At 43.4% G+C, this 20,097-nt stretch overlaps 1 protein-coding gene across 1 annotated transcript in view; it reads right to left on the reverse strand.

Moving 5' to 3' along the window:
* The window catches only part of WNT2 (Wnt family member 2), a 46,016-nt gene that overhangs the window by 6,906 nt on the left and 19,013 nt on the right, over positions 1-20,097 (reverse strand). Inside the window, 1 exon segment of the mRNA NM_001168687.1 lies at positions 13,485-13,749. Coding sequence (NP_001162158.1) covers positions 13,485-13,749 — 265 coding nt within the window.

Here is a 20,097-nt window from a genome sequence, read left to right on the forward strand (position 1 = left end):
ATAGAACCATTTCATCAAAACTCTGAAAAGAGCATTTCCAGAGTGCAGAATCTATACAAAATCGCTGGCATTACTTTCCCTTAGTGAATTACAATAAAGACTCATTATTATCAATAGCAGTAGGGCCATACTGTTCCACTGGTCTTTTCAAAACAGAAAGCATCACCATTATGTTTCTAATAAAATATAAGAACCAAGAGTATATGTTTATGTGTGTGTGTGTGTGTGAATGAAAAGGAGCCACTGACTTTTACCATCTGCCTATTTGTTTAGTTCTAAATCTTTGGGACACATACTTTTAGATCTTTTTTCTCAAATAATTTACAAACTTGTTAACTGAGTCACTCACCCTTGCTTGGGCCACAACAGGAACCACCAGGGAAACAAACCCGGCTACATCTATCAGCCTTAATCCCATAAGGGTGAGTTTTCACATTTTCCAAGCTGAATGGAGTGAAAAACGTCCTTTCTTGTTTTTTTGTTTTTGTTGTTGTTGTTTCTTTCTCATTCCTCCTTTTTCCTTTCCCTCTATCTTCTTTTCACTCTTTTCTTTCTGTTCACAACTGGAACCAATATTTATGGAGCACTTATGTGAGCTAGCCCCATGCTTAGCATTTTACCTGCCTTACCTAATTTAATTCTCATAAGCTTCTAAGGAAGGTACTATTATTATCACCATTTTGGAAATGAGGAAATGGAGATTCAGGAAGATTAAGTAACTTGCCCAAGATCACACAGGCAGCTGGTGGCAAGGACAGGATTTGCAAGCAGGCTCGCCTCTCTAGAGCTGAAGCTCTTGACAGTTGTGACATTCTGCCCCTTTGCCGAGTGCCTCGTCCTCGTGCCTGGCCAGGCACCAGAAAGCAGCCTGCTTTATAATATTATGTGACCGGTGCGGCAGCGTCTTTCCCGCACTCTCTTCTTTTATCAAATGAGTAACTTGCAAAGGTCCTGACATGTAACTTTTTGGGGAGAGGGCCTTTTTCTCCAGCTCATGATATGCTGTAGACAATTAAAACACACAAAGTTATGTAAGAAACTGAAACAAAGACTGGGATAGCATGGTGTTAGTTGCTCATGCTGCATTTTTCCTATATTGATATTCCTAATGGATTCCTATAACCTTTTAGAGAAATGAGAATAATTTGTTTGCAATGCCAGGATGCACGTCTCCAAAATATGCATGCCCTCAAGGTGATTTTAATGTCTGTCACGGATGTGGCCAAGGCTGAGGACACTGAGCCTTCTCTAGGCAGAACCTTCTGGTTTAGGGAAGCCAATAGCATCAATTTGTATCTCATCAAGACTATAACTGCTCAGATCATCTACCTAACTCTTCATACTTCATTTGAAGATTCTCTGAGCCATTTCCAACAAGCATCTTGATCTTTATAGGACAAATATTTGTACCACACTATATCTACAAAGCAAGTGTAGCTGGGTCTTAAAAATACTCCAAAAGAGACATTTTAAAAAGATTTTCAATTACTGGTCCTATCATTAGAGTCTCCAAAATTGATACTTTAAAAGGATAAACATATATCTGGGTGCTTCACATTTAACAAGTTTGTTCTACAAAATCATTCATATTGGTTTATAATGTTATTTCTTATTGCAGTTTGATTTACATAGTTCACCTAAGAGGAGAGTGACAAGTTGGAAATTCATTTCTCTGACTTCCTTTTGCTTTATATTTGTGAAGTGTCCCCAAGATGTGTGGCCTGCCTAAGTCCAGAGCCCAACCCCCAGACACAGAAGGTTGCAGACTCAAAACTTCCTGTCATCTTTATACCAAACAATTGTGAGATCATCGTCCTAAACGCAGTGTCTGTAAGATCCGGGCAGAGTTGCTAAGGTTTGGCAATGTCTGTGCTGTAGGGAAGGAGCTGCTCCCAGCCAGATGGACCTTTTGCTTGCCCATATGTGTTGTCCTCATCCCGACTCGCACAAGAGCTCACAAATGCATACGATTAAAAAAAGGACAAAGAATTGGAGTTTCTAAATCACATCGGTTTGGGACCATGTAACACTTTTGGTGGGGCAATGCCGAGGGAACCTTACAGAATTGAGAATCCCATCTCTAGAGCTATAAAATTAATAATGGAGTCAGGGTTCCCAGTGTAAAAACATTTCTGTCTCCACTAACATGCATCTTGCTGACAGCAGAGGAGGAACAGAGGGGCTTTTGCTAATAGTTCCCAGACCCATACCTCTGGGACCTGGAGGAAGGGCTCTCTCTCTCTCTCTCTGTGGCTGTCTGTCTGTCTCTCTCTCTCTCTCTCTCCCCCTCCCTTTCTCTCCCTACCCTCTCTCTGTCTCTCTCTATCTCTCCCTCTCCTCCTCATCTCCTTCTCCCCCCGACTCCTCTCTCTGGATAGGCCTGTGTCTGGAAATTCCTGCCACTCCAGGATGACAGAGGCCCATATGTTGACTATTAGGGCATAAAGCAAGATTCACTTAAGCCTGTCATCCAATAGGCTGTTTCTCCTCTGGTTGACTTACACGTTGTCATTAATGACACAGATTTATTGAGGGAACAAAAGTATGTTAAAGAGCAAATGTTAGAGACCGCACATTCATTCACTGGCCAGGCTCACCCCTTCCTCACATTTGGACTGCACAGCTTAAGCTACATAGGAAAGAAAATATCTTCACTTATCTCAGATGATTTTATTCAGTGTTTTCATAAGTTGGAAAGTTTGACTGGCACAGGAAAGCATGTCCCATTAAATTAGCAAATCTTATAATGGAATTAAAGTTGTTACGGTCAGACTCTGTGAGGCTTTCCATATCTGGCACTACACAGCCTACTCAAAGCTATTTCCCACAGTCCTCCACCTGTACCTGCTAACACGGGTGTCTCTTCACTGTCCTACTGAGGTGACTTTCTGATGTCACAGTCATGTAGACTGTTTCCTCATAAGAGTTACTTTCTGCCAGGCACGGTGGCTCACACCTGTAATCTCAGCATTTTGGGAGGCCAAGGCAGGTGGATCACAAGGCCACGAGATTGAGACAGTTTTGGCGAACATGGTGAAACCCTGTCCCTACTAAAAATACAAAAATTAGCTGGGCGTGGTGGCGTGCCTGTAGTCCCAGCTACTTGGGAGGCTGAGGCAGGAGAATCACTTGAACCCAGGAGGCAGAGGTTGCAGTGAGCCAAGGTCGTGCCACTGCTCTCCAGCCTGGGCAAGAGTGAGACTCTGTCTCAAAACAAAAACAAAACAAAAAGTTACTCTCATCTGCTGCATTGGCCTTTCCTATAACTCCTTGCATCAGAAGTGTTCCAATCTTTCCAGATTCAAGCCTACTTCAGCATTTTCTATACAGCACTTTCGGTCTGCAAGCCCAGTTAACCTCCTTCATTAGGCCTGTAATGCACGTCATGCCACAGGGCTCATGCACTGTTTGGAAATATTTGATCATTTTTCATGCCTCTTGTCTCCCCAAGGACAGGGGTTGGGTCTTATGCTTTCTTCTTATGCTTTCTTCTATATACTGTGTAGTGCTCAGCTGGTCAACACATATGTGCTGATTTATTAAATATCACATTAAAAATCGTGTATTAAAAATTTAGATCAAGGCCGAGTGTGGTGGTTCATGCTTATAATATCAATACTTTCGGAGGTCAAGGTGGGCAGATCACTTGAGGTCAGGAGTTCAAGACCAGCCTGGCCAACATGGTGAAACCCCATCTCTACTAAAAATACAAAAATTAGCTGGCTGTGGTGGTAGGCACCCGTAATCCCAGCTACTCGGGAGGCTGAGGCAGGAGAATCGTTTGAACCCAGAAGGCGGAGGCTGCAGTGAGCTGAGACTGGGCCATTGTACTCCAGCCTAGGTGACAGAGCAAGACTCCGTCTCGGGAAAAAAAAAATTAAGATCCGCCTTCCTTTTGCCTGATGAGGGCACATTTCTCCAGGGACTGGTCACCCAGTCTTCAGGCACCATGGTGGCAGGAGATCAGCTAAACCTTGGCTCTATTCAAATGATCTTGCTTGGTATATGGAAAACACATACCAAAAATGTGGCACATTTTTAAATGATAGAAATTAAAAATGACAAGAAAGTTGGTGGTATCAATTTAAGGGTCTGTTATTGCAAACTTAAACTTAATTAATAATTAATTCATTCACTTACTGTATCAAAGGAACCTTAGAAATTGCTAGACGGAACAACCATTTCTTAAGAGACCCAGAGACGTTAATTTGCCCGTTAGTCCTATTGGTAATCAGCAGAAATAGTCCTATGCAACAATCTGTAGCACCAAAGCCTCCTTATACATCACACAGGGCTCCTTCCCTAATAATATGAAATTCACATATCTTTAAAAAAGAGATTTACCAGTACAAAATAGGTGTCATGGAGAAAGCTTAAATGAAGTAAGCAAATTTGTTATTTTAAAGTATTTTAGCATCATCCTTTTGTTTGCAACACATTTAATTGGTAATTCAAAATGAGTACTTTCTATTTCCAAAATACAAAGATAAAAGGACATCTATTTGGTAAAGTATTTGTCAGTAGTTCAAACTAAGTCAAAGAATTAGAAATAAGAAAATAAGCATTTTTCTTTTCCTGAAAGAAAAGTGTCTTTTTTTTTTTTTTTAGAAAAAAATCCTTTTTTCAGTATTCACAATTCAATATGATTATCACTGTCAATTCAATTTAGGGCACATTTTAGTGTATCCTAAAAATATAGTAATTCTACTAAGTTTGTATTTTAAAAATAACACAGATTTATAGATTGTGCCTATAACATCAAAGAGCATTGGATGTGATAAGTATTTTTGCTAGGTTAGTACCAGAATTAGGAACTACCCAGGGAGGCCAGTGATAGTAGTGAGTGAAAAATGCCCCTCCAAGAGTAAAAGAACTGAATCTCTGCTGCCAGTTAAAAGCAAGAGATATAGTTTGCTGATGAATTTGTTCACTTGAGACTTTTTATCTCCAGGGAAATAGCCAGGCAAGCAACATCTGAAGCTCCTTAAATGCCTTATGAATGTGCCTGAATATGAGGAAAAATTCCACTGAACACTTAAGCTTAAATGGGAATTTTCATAGGCTGTGTATTAAAAGCTAATCAGTGCTGGGTGGAGACGTGCTTAGTAATTCCCTTCAAAGGAACCGAGTTATCTTTAAGCTATGAAGCAGCACTAACACACTTAAGAATGCAGCTAATCTAATGAAACTATTTTATGTTTTTTACAATTAGCCATTCAATTCACTTCAACACATGTTTGTGTACTAGGAGTTGGGGAATGAGTGAGCAAGGCAGATATAGTTCCTGCCATCACAGGATCCTCAGTGGACTCCAACGGTACAGGCAGGTCACAAACACATGTTTATACAAGCTATACACACTGTGGCACGTGCTATGAATGAAAGAACGTAGCTCTGTTTGGACCTAGGGGTTGGTAGTGAGGATGGAGAAGCAGATAGGTCCTTGACACATATAAGAGGTCCCAGTGGTACCCAGGATGATAGAGGTGACAAGGAAGGAGTGTAAGGAATGACTCGCAGATTTATGCTTGACCACAGAAGTGGGTGGCAGTACCATTTTCTGAGATGAGGAGGGCTGGGGGAAAACAAGTTTCAGGTGATAGGGCAAATAAGGAGTCCAGTTTTGAGCAGAAGCAGGTTGATATAATTGTATGAAATCTGGGTGAAGCTGTCAAGCAGGGAATTGGATACAGGATGATGGTACAGAAGGCAGACAAGGACAAAGACAGCATTTAAAACCATAGGAATGGAGAGACCAAACCAGGGAGAAAGTACAGAGAGAGAGCAGAGAGGGTTCAGAGAGCCTGGAAGATCTTCAAAATTTGGAGAAGGAGAAACTGGCAACTGAAATCAGAAAGGACCAGTTATTGGAGCAGGAGGAAAAGCAGGGGAGTGTGGTGTTATAGAGTCAAGAAATTAGTGTTTTGGGGAAGAGGGAAAGGCTAATTATACTATACGCCGCTAAAGAGTTTGAAAAGAGGGCTCAATGGATAGTAATTAATACTAATTCTACAGCATAATCAGTAACTACCCATGAAAATGGTGGCTTATAAGCCTCAGTGAAACATTTTTTTCTACAATTCTCTTCTGGTCTAGCTATCTTAGCACCTTTTAGATATCAATTCATGAATTTCTGTAATTCTCAAAGCAGAAGGAGATGAATAACTCATTCTTTACCTTGTCAAAATTACATACGTAAGATAAGACCTTGTAACAGAACAATGCAACAAGGACTGAAACCTAAACACCACCACTTTACTGCCCCAGTGTGAGGGTTCTCCAGCACCTAGACTCTGTCCCAGTGCCTGGCTACTGCTTCAAGGACCGTGAAGTCAATGACGCCATAAGGGTAAGGACTGAGTCTGTTTTCCTCAACCCTGCATTTCCAGTGATTGTAAGAGTGTCTGGCACATAGGAGGATCTCAATGAATATTTGTGCCGGGAAGAAATGAGGGACTTAAGGTGTATCGGTTAGAACTTCACATATTAGCGTCTAAGTAAGATCCACCCATTGCTATTGGCTGACATATTTTTAATCATGTTTAATCATTAAAAACATGTTCCCTTGTTTTTAATCAGCTGGTGGGACACAATCCCGGCATTCGTCAGCTTCTGCAAAGCAGGCCACACCGCTGGGCATGAGAGAACACCAGTCTCTGAAAACCATGATTGGGATGGGGTACCCAAGGGTTCTGAGTTCTGTTTGTCAAACATGATTCGTGTGGGGGAAAAATATGATACCTCAGTGCTTACACCATTCACAGCCTGGAGTTGTCAACTGGGCTTTGGAGTTTTTTGCAGGCAACAAGTTAAACAACCACTGAGCTCTGTTTGTTTTTTGAACTTGACTGGAGAAGAGGTGGAGGGTGGCTTGTTTCTTGCAGTTAGAGAGGAGACCTCAGGGTGACCTCTGGCCCAGGTCAGGGTTTTTACATCATAACTAGTGAAAGTGGCCTGTGATTAGGTGCAGACGCATTCTCTAGAGAGGAGAGCAGCAGCATTCCTCAGTTAGAGATGAGCCTATCTCTACCTTAAGGGCTCCTTTGATTTACAGATGCCTGGAGCAGTGACCAGAGCAGATAACTATAGAACCACCAGGATACTCATCCCAGACAGTCCAGCTTCCAAGATCTAGCCTCCAGTTTGGCCTGCAAAATGTCACATGCACAACGTCACACGGTTGTATGTACTCTTCAGATCTGAGCTGCACGGGGGCAGTAATTATAGTTGAACCTTAGAGCACTCAGTTTCTGCAACTGAAGACTAGAGGAAAATGTCTTTTGCTGTTGTTCTTGCCATTATAATATCTTCCTTAATTGGTTTTTAAGCTTACTATTTCTTTTCTCTTTTTTTTTGAGACAGAGTTTCACTCTTGTTGCCCAGGCTAGAGTGCAGTCTGCCGAGTAGCTGGGATTACAGGCATGAGCCACCACGTCTGGCTAAGTTTTGTATTTTTAGTAGAGACAAGATTTCACCATGTTGGCCAGGCTAGTCTAGAACTCCTGACCTCAAGTGATCCACCTGCCTCAGGCTCCCAAAATGCTGTGATTACAGGCATGAGCCACCGCATCTGGCTGTTTCTGTCTTTTCAACAACCATCTTACTTCGCTTCTCACTGCATCAGGCACGAAGCACACAGCCGCAGGTGCTGGCTTTCTGAAGGAAGTTATATCACTTATTTTCTCTATTAATTTATCTCTCTTCTGTCTGAGACAAATTTTAGCTTATCTGACTTTAAAAAATATGAAATTGGTTCTCAGTTGGTGTTGATTAACCAGTGTATTGGATCAGATTTCCAGTAAGATTCCTAGATTACTTATAAATTATTTGAACTGTACTTAATGTTCTTTTTGGCTGAGCCTAAGAAAATGCCAAAGTGGTTGATGCAAACCTTGCAATATTTCTTTTGAATTCTGTTGACCATCAGATGATTATTTTATTAAAAATATGATTTAGGATATTTGATATTATGTAAGCACAAGTCCAGATAGTTAAAAATTTTTTTATTGTATATATTTGGAGTCCTATGCAATTAGCCGCATGTATGAGATGTATAAGATGCAAGTTTTATCTGAGAAAACCCGCTTCCACCCATATGGCTGCTGAGGGCCTTGCTCTTGGTTATGTAACCAATGGCCTTTTAAAGATGAGGCTTGGTCAGGCACGGTGGCTCACGCCTATAATCCCAGCACCTTGGGAGGCCGAGGTGGGAGGATCACTTGAGGCCAGGAGTTCAAAACCAGCCTGGGTAACATAGCGAGACCCCATCTCTAAAAAATAAAAAATAAAGTTGAGGTTTTATCCTGGCCATTTTCCACTAGAAACTTCTGTAGCATGTGCTCTAGCAAGTCAGTCATCCTGGAAAGAATGGAGTCATCCTGGAATGTCCTCCAACCTCTGGTTAGTAAAGGCAGGGGGTGTAACAGAGAATCTGAGACCTGTAAGAAGGGGGCTTTCTGCCTTTAACTCAGTGGGATCTGGGAGCCTCTCTCTTCTCAAAATGAAGGTGTTGGGTATCATCTTCTCAGTCTGCACTGAAGAGCCACAAGCATGCACACATTATTGAGTAAGCACACCACTGAGAACCCCAACCCCACCGTGCTAAAATCCTGTTGCATTAGGAAAGGCCTGTTTCCTGGTAAACAGAACTCTGGCATGTTCAAAATGGGCTAGCATCCTGGGATAGCCAGGCTCCAAAACAAGTCCAAAGTTTGCAGTCAAATTTAAGTCAAGTAATTAATACAGAATTTCTTGTTTTTCATTTTCTCTTTTAAAATCGGCATTAACCCTTCCTGACATTGCATCTCATACCGCTCACTCTGCTTTGTTGTGGTTATTTTGTTTGGTTTTGCTTCTTCCTTTGCTTTCCATCATTGCTTTTGTTTTAAGATCACGCACACTTAATAGTTTTCAACTTAGTGGGCACCTTCTACTTGCTGGCACTGGGGAAGCAATGGTGGTGAGAAGGTTGAACATCATTAGGGAATCAGTATTTGGAAGTGACTGGCTTTACTCCTGCTAGTCAGCAACTGCATCGTGTGCAAGGCAGCTTGTTGACTGAGGTGAACTGGCTTGTTTTATCAGTTAGGTTTGCGCAACTGATGCAGTCTACAGGTGTGGTCTACTTTTTTCCAAAGGAAGTGGCTCTTCAGCAACCTATTGAACCACCATCTCAGGGAGCTGTTCCTGAAATTGTATACGTTTTTCTGTTTCTCATCATTTTAATTTTTTTTTTTTTTTATTGCTCTGTTGCCCAGACTGCAGTGGCATCATCGTGGCTCACTGCAGGCTCCGACTCCTGAGCTCAAGTGATCTTCCCACCTCAGCCTCCCAAGTGGCTGAGTCCACTGGCGCCGCTTTTCAAACTTAAACACCTCAAAGTTTGAAAAATCAGTGATTTAGTTAGCCTGTGATTCCTAATTTTCTCTAATTATTAGGCAAGAAGAAATTCAGGGAGACACACCTTTTTTTTTTTTTTTTTTTTTTTTGAGTACCTGATTTCTTGCTAAGGAAAACTAGATAACTCTAAATAAACATCTCCCAAAAAACATCTCCCACCATGGCTTGCCCAGTATAAGAGAGTCATTCTTTCACTTTTAGGCCAGCATCCTCAGGAACCCTCTTTGACTGCAAATAAAATCATTTCACCCATCAAAGCTTTCACTGACAGCAGTTACCAAGTCAGCCTCTAGAGAAGTCCTGAAATAATGCTAACAGGCTAGTGAACTTTGATGAGAAAAATTGCAGAGTGGAGACCCCAGGTTATTCCTGGATGGGGACAGACTTAGCTGGAGAAGGATGCGGGAACATTTGTTGAGTTCCTGCTGCAAGTCAGGCCCTGCGCTACACACTTTATGTGTATATTCTCTGACTCTTCAAGGCAATTACCTCCATTTATAGAGAAGGAAAGTGACGTTCCAAAAAATTACTTAACTTGCCCAAGATGGCATGGCCTGCAAGTGAGAATAAAAAAAATAAAAACAACAACCCATACCTTTCTCACTGTGCCACTTACGTCCCAGTGTGTGCGTGTGTATGAGTGTGGCTGGGAGTAGGTCCTGTGTGATGAAGAGGCAGCATGAGGATGCGTGAACTTTATGGGGTGAGGTGCCCACAAAGAGGGGAGGTCAAAAGTAATCAGAATCAAGCTTCACCCACATTTCGGTTAGGTTGCCTTGAAGCGCTTTTCAATTACAAGCCCCTCAGATTTTCAAAAGTGTCAATTCAATGTCTTTGATTGCTCCTAAGAAATAGTTAGCTGGCTGGGTGCAGTGGCTCATGCCTGTAATCCCAGCACTTTGGGAGGCTGAGGAGGCTGGACCACCTGAGGTTGGGAGTTTGAGTCCAGCCTGACCAACACAGACAAACCCCATCTCTACTAAAAATACAAAATTAGCCATGTGTGGTGGCGCATGCTCATAATCCCAGCTACTCAAGAGGCTGAGTCAGGAGAATTGCTTGAACATGGGAGGTAGAGATTGCAGTGAGCCAAGATCATGCCACTGCACTCCAGCTGTGGTGACAGAGCAAGACTCTGTCAAAAAAAAAAAAAAAAAGTAAAGAAAAGAAAAAGAAAAAAAGAAAGAAAGAAAAGACAGCCAGGGCTGGGTGTGGTGGCTCATGCCTGTAATCCCAGCACTTTGGGAGGCTGAGGCGGGTGGATTACCTGAGGTCAGGAGTTCGAGACCAGCCTGGCCAACGTGGTGAAACCCCATCTCTACTAAAAATACAAAAATTAGCCGGGCGTGGTGGCACACACCTGTAATCCCAGCTACTCGGGAGGCTGAGGCAGGAGAATTGCTTGAGCCCGGGAAGTGGAGGTTGCGGTGAGCCGAGGTCGTGCCACTGCATTCCAGCCTGGCCAACAGAGTGAGACTCTGTCTCAAAAAAATAAATAAATAAAAAATTAAAATAAATAAAGAAAGAAAAGAAAAGAAAAGAGCCAGGCTCAGGTTTAAGTCCCTGCTCTGCCTCTTACCAACCCACAAGTGGTTGGGGAAAATCTTTACCCTCTCAGAGCTTCAGTTTCCTCCCATAAAATGAGATAATAACACACTCACCTTATAGACTCTCTGTGAGAATCAACGAGAGAATGCAGTTGCAGCCCTGGCATGTGATGGGTACTATAAGATATATCTGCTATTTCAGGATTAAGAAACAGAATTTCTTTCTAATAGAGTTGAAAAAGCAGAGTACCCAAGAATAACTTAGTAACTTGAAGAGGCAGCAGGGATTAGATTCAGAATCACCTCTGTGGGGTAAAAAAAATATATGGTCTATATTTCGTTGACAATAAATGTCATACCTGTTATACCTAAGGCAGTACATATTCCTCAGGTACACCAGCTGGCTTCCCTGTGCAAACTGCTTCAATCCAAAGAACCAGAAAAGACATGCTGGGGAAGAGGGTCCTCTTATATTTGAAATAAGGTTTTTGCTCCCCAAGGCCTTTTCACATATGTGTCCTTGGAGGCAGGCAGGGGTAAGTGTGTAATGACAGGGTCAAAGCACAGGCCAAGGGATCAGACATCCACCCTCTCCTACCAGTGAGATCGTGAACGGGTCATTCACTTTTCTTATCTGTACAGTGGAGAAGATGATATCTAGGGTTGCTTATCTGACTTAAAAAGTAAGATGTGAATGTGGTTCTTGGTTGGTGTTCATCATCCAGGAGCCACCTCTTATTCATTTTTCTTTTTTTTTTTTTTTTTGGTTAGTAACAAGTTTCAATGCATTATTGTCATAGGGCTGCTGTAAGGATCCTACTGTAAGGATACAATAAGACCATGTGTGCAAGAATCTCAGCTCAGTACCCAGCGCACAGGAGTCAATGCATAGGACTTAAATGATCAAGACAGCAGCATCTCCATGCTCAGTGTGAGGAGGCTGAGGTTAAACAGCTAGTGACCAGTAGAGGGGGGTCAGACCCCTGGGACAATCCTGTATCCAAGCATAGGCTTCATGGTGATTTCATTATAACTTTGACCTGACAGGTAGGATGACTTGTTAGAGGTCCCAAAATGTGTCAGGAATGCAGTGGGGAACAGCATCTGGTCCTCTGCTCAGTTGTCATTAATCCCTGGGCTGCGTGTAGCAACCTGCTCAAATGCTGCAGAGAACTAGCTCATCAAGCCATGAAGGCAATTCAACCACTCAGGGAAAAAAAGACTTTGGCCTCCTTGTGACATTCCCTGGTAACTTTGCCTCTTGGTCAATCTAACTGACAGCTGGCTGCCATCTACACCATTTTATTGGTGCCTCTGCAATTATTTTGAAAAAAAAAAAAAAAAACAAAACTCAGACTCGAAGTTAGAGGATTTTTTTTTTTTTTCTGATAATGAATTCCTTTGCTTTCTACCAAGTCTTAGAAATTGACTTGGGCTGTGGACTCCCATCACCTCCTATGAACTTAGATTTGTACTCATTCTTATTTTGGACTAGAATCTTTACAAAGAATGAGCTAAACCTGGAGCTCAGAATTGATCAGGAGGAGTGAGAGGTAGAGCATAAGCATGTGTAAACCAGATAGGTGGGATGGCTGCGGTGTTGAGGCTGACAGAGCTGTTCTTTGAGGGATGGAGAAGGTACCGTCTGGAAGGGAATGGTGTGGCTTTCATAAATGAAGGGCCTCTGACACAGCCTTTATTATACACTGCCCACCTATAGCCAAGAGAGTGGGGATAAATTCTTGCTTTTTATCTTTGGCGATTTCTAAGCATATTGAAAAGAGCAGGGAAGGGGAAGTAGGGCAGATTTCAGAAGAGTCTAAATTTAAAGCCCTGGGACCATTTTCCGTAGTCACAGAGGTGGGATTTAATGTATCCTGCTCTCAGCTTCAGGATCACATGAAAGATGCTGGGCTGCTCTCCCTAGTGTACATCGTCCACTAACTAGAAATCTGCCCAAGCTGAGGAATTTTGCTAATCTGCGTATCTTGACTTTTTGCCCCAGACATTGTGCAGTTTCAATTTCTCCAGAATCTGTGCACTGTCAACCCATTTCTCCAGTTGCATAGGAGAGCTCTCTGTGCAGTTTCTTTTCTTTTCTTTTTTCTTTTTTTGAGATGGAGTTCACTCTGTCACCCAGGCTAGAGTGCAGTGGTGTGATCTCGGCTCACTGCAACTTCTGTCTCCTGGACTCAAGCGATCCTCCCACCTCAGCCTCCTGAGTAGCTGGGACCACAGATGCGCACCATCATGCCCAGCTAATTTTTTGCATTTTTGGTAGATTCAGGGTTTCACCACGTTGCCCAGGCTTTTCTCGAACTCCTGAGCTCAAGCAGTCTGCCCACCTCGGCCTCCCAAAGTGCCGGGATTACAGGTGTGAGCCACTGCGCCCGGCCCTGTGCAGTTTCAATAAGAATGGTGAGGATTGTGAGCTTCGAACCCAAAGACAGCAGGCTGAAAATACAGAACCTCATTTAAATTGTGGATTATCAATTGTTGAAAGAATTAGGTGCTATGAAGAAAGTCTTTTGAGCTTACCTGCCTCTCGGTCCCTGATACAGTAGTCTGGAGAATTCTCAAAATACACGAGGTCATTTTTTGTTGGCTTCTTAAACCTCTCGTTAGCCACAGTGAAACCTGTACCATCCTGGTTCATGACCACCTGGATGGCCCCATTGTACTTCCTCCAGAGATAATCGCCCGTTTTCCTGAAGTCGGCCATGGCCAGCCAGCATGTCCTGAGAGTACACGAGCCGCTCACCCCATGGCATTTGCACTCTTGTTTCAAGAACCGCTTTACAGCCTGCCAAAAAAGATAGGGGCAAGTTCAGTGAGGTGGCTTCGAGCAGGTGACACATGCTACAACTACTCTCCTTGCCTCCCAGTAATCCAGAAGTGACTCTCAGGATGCTGGATCCCGGGGCGAGTGACTGGGAGATGTTGAAGCATTGCTTGTCGCTTGTTAGCCACATTAGCCACCTGCCCTGACTGCAGCAGGCAGGACAGTGGGTAGAGAGGTGAAGGATAGCGCCTAACTGTGTACCCCACTGGCTAACAGTATAACAGAAACCTCACTATTTAACAGGGCATGTGGCCAGTTTGAAGAGTGAGGGACTGAATTATTTTCTAAATAAATAGAGCTTTATTATAGGAAACATGTATACTATCCAATTAATGCTGTCCAGTTTAAAATAAAATAATATAAAAATGTATGCTATTATGCAAATTAGATTAACAAAATAACTGCTAAGTCCGAATCCTTCAATAAACCAATCATAGTAATTGGTACTACAGCAATCCTGTGCTACTGTATTTATTTTGCCGATGATCGAGAAGCAAGGCTGAGAGAGGTAGAAGCATTCGCCCAAAGTTACACAGCCAGGAAAAGACAGAGCCAGGCTGTCCTGCAAAGTCAGTCAGTGACCCTGAGGCTGACAGTAACTTGGGGAGATTCAGCTTAGATGACAGGGGTGGGTTTGCTCTGATCCTTCTTAGAGAGGAAGCAAAGAAACTGGGACAGGCTCATCTCGGCTGGCTCCCAATACGGAGACCCCTTTTCTGTGGGTGCAAGGCCTGTGGAGAGGAGAGGGGACGGGTGGGCCTGAAACTTCCAGGGAAGCTTCTGCTTTGTTTTCATGAGCCAGCGGAACAGCACTTTCCCCAAAGCAATTTGTGAGCGTTATCCTGCCCTGGCCCATTTTCTCCTTTGCTCACCCAAGTGAAGAGATTATTAGTGCTCATGGTCCTCACAACAACTTTGATCTACTGCTCTTCCCATGTTATAGATGAGGAACCAGGGATGGGGAAGGCAGGTGACTTGCCCAAGCTCCGTAATAGGAATTCACTCCCACTCTCCCCAGGCTGGGCCTTGGCACTAGGTGTTTTTCCCACCTTACCCCCACCTCCATTGTGGATGGTGCACATTTGAAATCTGTCCCCCTCAACACGAGCCAGCCCTGGAGGGCAAGGATGGAGAAGCGAGCAGGAAGCACGTGCTTAGCTTGACTCTCCCAGTTACAGGGAGCCGGGCATCTTTAAAGGATGTCTTAGAATGAACTTCCTCTTTGGAATTACACTGCCCCATGTGCCCCACCCCCATCTTTATATTATGAGGGTTTGGTAGGAGGCTCACAGGATGGCCTGGATGGCAGGCCTCTGCCACAGACACAACCCTGGGAGTGCCATCTTGGCCCTACCACTCTGCGCCACGTGGCTGTCACCTGTCCTGGAGCTGTCCCTCCTAAGATCTTGGAGCATGCCACACAAAACTCACTCCACACCACGTACTTGGGAATTAAATGTGAATGCTCATTCTTCCAAGTTTATTCTTTCTAAATCTAGATTATTTAATCATAAGTAATACTCCTAGATTTAACAATGACAGGAACTATTACTGCTTCTCCTCTACTTTCTTTTTTTCTGTTTTGAGACAGAATCTCACCCTGCTGCCCAGGCTGGAGTGCAGTGGTGTGACTGTAGCTCACCGCAGCCTTGAACTCCTGGGCTCAAGCAATCCTCCTGCCTCAGCCTCCTGCATAGCTAGGACTACAGGTGCATGCCACCATGCCCAGCTCATTTTAAAAGTTTTGTAGAGATGGGGGTCTCACCATGTTGCTGGGGCTGGTCCGTAAGTCTTGAGTTCAAGCAATCTTCGCATCTCAGCCTCCCAAAATGGTGGGATTATAGGTGTGAGCCAATGCATCTGGTCAGCCCTCCCTTTCTAATATTGAATTTCCAGATCATAAACTTCAAAGCTGATATTTTTATACAATTAATTGAAGAATTTGCATATTAATTGAAAATTGGATCTTAAAAATAACGTTATAAATCCTTAAAAAAACATGTGGTGGTGACGGACAGGATCATCTGTGCAACCTTCTCCCTTCCTTGCTAACAGTTTTCGTTCAGGTGTTGGGCAGCCTTGTGTTCCAAAGGACTCCTGACCCCAGAGTAATCTAAATCGCTGATAGTAATTTCACTGTCTTGCCACTAATTTTTTTCCAGCTTGGACCATGTGCTGGTTCAGTTTGGGCCAATCCTGTGATAGGAGAAATCTCTTAGGAGTCTTGTAAAAAAATGTTTCTTCACTCTTTATTTTTCATTTATTTATTTTGTTTTTGAGACTGTGTCTTGCTCTGTCGCCAGGCAACTCACTACCGCCTTCGCCTCCCTGGTTCAAGTGATTCCCCTGCCTCAGCCTCCCGAGTAGCTGGGACTACAGGCATGGGTCACCACGACCAGCTAATTTTTGTATTTTTAGTAGAGACGGGGTTTTACCATGTTGGCCAGGATGATCTCGATCTCTTAACCTTGTGATCTGCCTGCCTCGGCCTCCCAAAGTGCTGGGATTACAGGCGTGAGCCACTGCACCCGGCCATGTTTCTTCACTCTTTAAAAGAGACACATGAGGTTGGGGCACGGTGGCTTATGCCTGTAATCCCAGCACTTTGGGAGGCTGAGGCAGGAGGATCACTTGATCCCTGGAGTTCAAGAACAGCCTGGGCAACATAGTGAGACCCCGTTTCTACAAAATAAACTAGCCAGAGGTGGTGGCACGTGCCTATGGTCTCAGCTACTCGGGAGGCTGAGGTGGGAGGATCGCTTGAGTCTGGTGTCCAAGGCTGCAGTGAGCTATGATTACATCACTGTACTCCAGCCTGGGTGACAGAGTGAGACCTTGTCTCAAAAATAACATAATAAAATAAAAGAGGCACATAAGGAGAAATACCTTGTCTCTGTCTCTAGATGCTGGTTTCCGTAGCAGCCTCTCTGCAACCTGAGGGCAGCAATGCCGACAGGCAGCAAGCTGCAGGCACACTTGACGGATGTGAAGATCTGGGTTCTGGGGATGCCGCTGAGCTGCTCAATGAGCCCACTTTGGACCTGCCCTACCACCTGACTTTTTGTGATCCAAGTGAGTAAACTTTCCTCCTTTTTTTAGTGCCTTTGGGATCTGTTACTTGTAGCAGAAAGTATTTCAGCAGGTACCATGGTCACTTCTTGGTGGTGGATTAATGACAGGCTTTATCTGACAATAAACCTGGGAGGAAATTGAGACAGCATCTCTAGTATTGGGCTTGCTCACGTCTCCAGCATCCACTGTTAACGCACAGTGCGTTCAGTGGTCAATCGCCGTTTGGGGCTACCTTCATCTCTTCTACGTACTGGGTTTGCCGACTTGAAATTCAAACCCTTAACCTTGAAGTGGACAAAAGCGTACTCAATCGGAGAGGCAGAAGGAAGGGGATGTAAGCCAAGGCAGCCTGTTTTCAAGAGTAACTGAGATAAGAGTAAGGATATGGGGGCAAGAAACTCACAATGAGGATTCCTAGTTTAGAACAACTCCAGTATTCAAATGTTATAACATGGTAACAGTAACAACCACGTATTGAGTGAGTGCTTCACTGTGTGCCAGGCTCCACACCAGGTGGTTTACACACATTATCTAATTATCACCATCAGGCAAAGTAAGTTATCATTCCCATTCTATGGTTATGAAAACCAGGGCTCTGTAAGGAAAGGAAAATCCCTAGTCACCCAGCTATTTAGAGGTAGAACAAAGATGTGAATCTCAGATCTGTGCTATTTCTAAAAACACACTTAAAATTCTACTATAAATCACACTGTGATTTTGAATTATGATTTGCATTGTGATTTTGAATTATGCATTCTATTTCCCTCCATCCTTTTTTTTTTTTTTTTTTTTTTTTTTTTGACAGTCTCGCGCTTGTCACCCAGGCTGGAGTGCAATGGTGCGATCTCAGCTCACTGCAACCTCCGCCTCCTGGGTTCAAGCGATTCTCCTGCCTTAGCCTCCCGAGTAGCTGGGATTACAGGTGCATGCCACCATGCCTCGCTATTTTTTGTATTTTTAGTAGACATGGGGTTTCTCCATGTTGGTCAGGCTGGTCCTCAGGTGATCCATCCGCCTCGGACTCCCAAAGTGCTAGGATTACAGGCGTGAGCCACTGTGCCCGGCCCCCTCCGTTCTTTCGAATAATCAAGAATTGACATAAAATATTACATACCTTTTGTAATGGGGCAGAGGAGGAAGAATAGGTAGAGAGAGAAATAATGGGGGATTACATTGCATCTTCCAAACTAATCATTAAAAATTTATTAGACAATTCACAGAAGAAATACAAAGTACTAACAAAAGGACAAAAAGGTGTTTGAGTTCATTAGTAATTGGAGAAATGCAAACTTAAATAATACACTTTTTTGCCAATCAAAAATAGTAAAAATGTCAATCGTTTTTAAAATTTTAAGAATAAAAAAATAGTAAAATAGTAAAAAGACTGATAATGTTTGATGTTAGAGTCCAGGGGAAGAGATGCTTTAACAAACCATTGGTGGGGGAGTACAGTGATCCATCATTTAAACGAGGAGTGTTTTTGCAATACCTACAAAAATGTTAAATGTACGTATCCTTGACCTTTTGATTCCACTCTGGAAACATCTGCACAAGCTTGGAAGGATACACGCCCACATGGATCTTCATGCAGCTATTGCATAATTAGTAACAGCAAAATATGAGGAAAAACCCAAATGACATCAGTAGGAAAATGGCTAAGCAAATTATGGTATATGCTTAATAATGGAATATTATGTGGTCTCTTAACAATGAAGTAGGTCAGTCTTACAGGCAGGCAAGAAAGTCAAGTGATATGAGCAAAATGCAGAACAATATATGTGGTATGATCCACTTTTTAAAGGCCTGCATATGTGTGTACACTGGCAGAAAAAGGGGAAAAGATGTTCTTTTACAATCTGGCTACAGTTTGAGGGATTTCATGGTCTCGAAAGAGGGGGGAAACAAAAAGGGTGAAGCTACTCCACATAGTAAAATAATAGGAATTTGAGGCTTTCTCCCTGGCAACTGGAGAGGGCAGGCCAGTGGGTGTCACTCCTGGCTACATATTAAAATCGCCTGGAGATCATTTCCAGCCTCTCCTGAGACTGCGTAAATCAGAGCCCAGGGTGGTTGTGAGGCCTGGGCCTTGAAGGTACTTGTGGTTCCTCAGGTGATTGATTCTAATATGCAGTCAGGATTCAGAATCATCCAGACCCAGGGATGCAGAGGAGAAGGTGAGAAACCCCTGCACCGTGGCGGGAGTCTGGGGCCTATGGAGGGTTACAGAGGTGAAGAATTCCTGCGGCAGAAGCCGACATTACATTTCTAATAATGGGGAAATCGTTATTCAATTAGAAATTGTTTCCCACCCTATGCCTCCAAAACATCGCAATCTCCAGGAAAATGTGCCACCAGTGACAATCTCTGCTAGTGCTGCTTTGGAGGGAATGAAAGATGGGTGGTGGCCAGCGTCCAACCCAAGTACCAATGGATCAATGGATTAGTGGGCCACACCAGAGCAACAGGCTATAGTGGTGGGATACTCCCCCTGGGGTTTTTGGAGGCACTGGGCAAGGAGCTTGGTTGGGGTGGGGGGCCAGTTTCCCATGCACAGTCACTGATGGAGGGACTGGAGACATTTTATTTGGATGATAAAGGAATGAGTGACTAAAGTCAAGGACCTCTGTTCTGTAGCTACACTTAAGTAAATTTTGATTCTAAAATTTTAAAACAATAAACATCTACATAATATTAACTGCACAGCCAAGAACTGTGCCAGGATTGCAGTTCATTGTCTCTGATCCAAGATCACAAACCTTGTATCAATGAAGGATGTTCTTAAAGTGAAGTTGGGTGTTTTCTCGTTCTGTTTGCTACCAAGTGCATTGGCTATCACCTCATGTTTTCCACCCTCACAATTGTCCCACCTGCCGTCACTTCTCCTCATTTCCTGGGGGCAGCCACAGTCTTCTGTCCTTTAGTGCCAACCAGGACTGGCTCCACAGCTCAGACCTAACTTCATGCCCTGCTAGCCTGGACATGCTGTATCCTAGATGCCATGTTTTCTCTTTTGATGTATTCCTCCTTTTTGCTGCAGTACAGTGTTGAATAACTCCTTTAAGGTGGATGCATTTTCTGAATTCTTGCATGTCTGATGTGTCTTCAGTCAGCCTTCATACTTGATTAATAGCTTGGCTGGGTATAGAATTCTGGATTTAAAACTTTGAAAGTATATATCTGCAGGCTTTTGGCTTCTAATGTTGCAGATGGGAAGTCTGATATGGGAAGTGGGGGAAT

This window comes from Macaca mulatta, chromosome 3 (genome assembly GCF_049350105.2).
Source record: "Macaca mulatta isolate MMU2019108-1 chromosome 3, T2T-MMU8v2.0, whole genome shotgun sequence".
NCBI lineage: Eukaryota > Metazoa > Chordata > Mammalia > Primates > Cercopithecidae > Macaca > Macaca mulatta.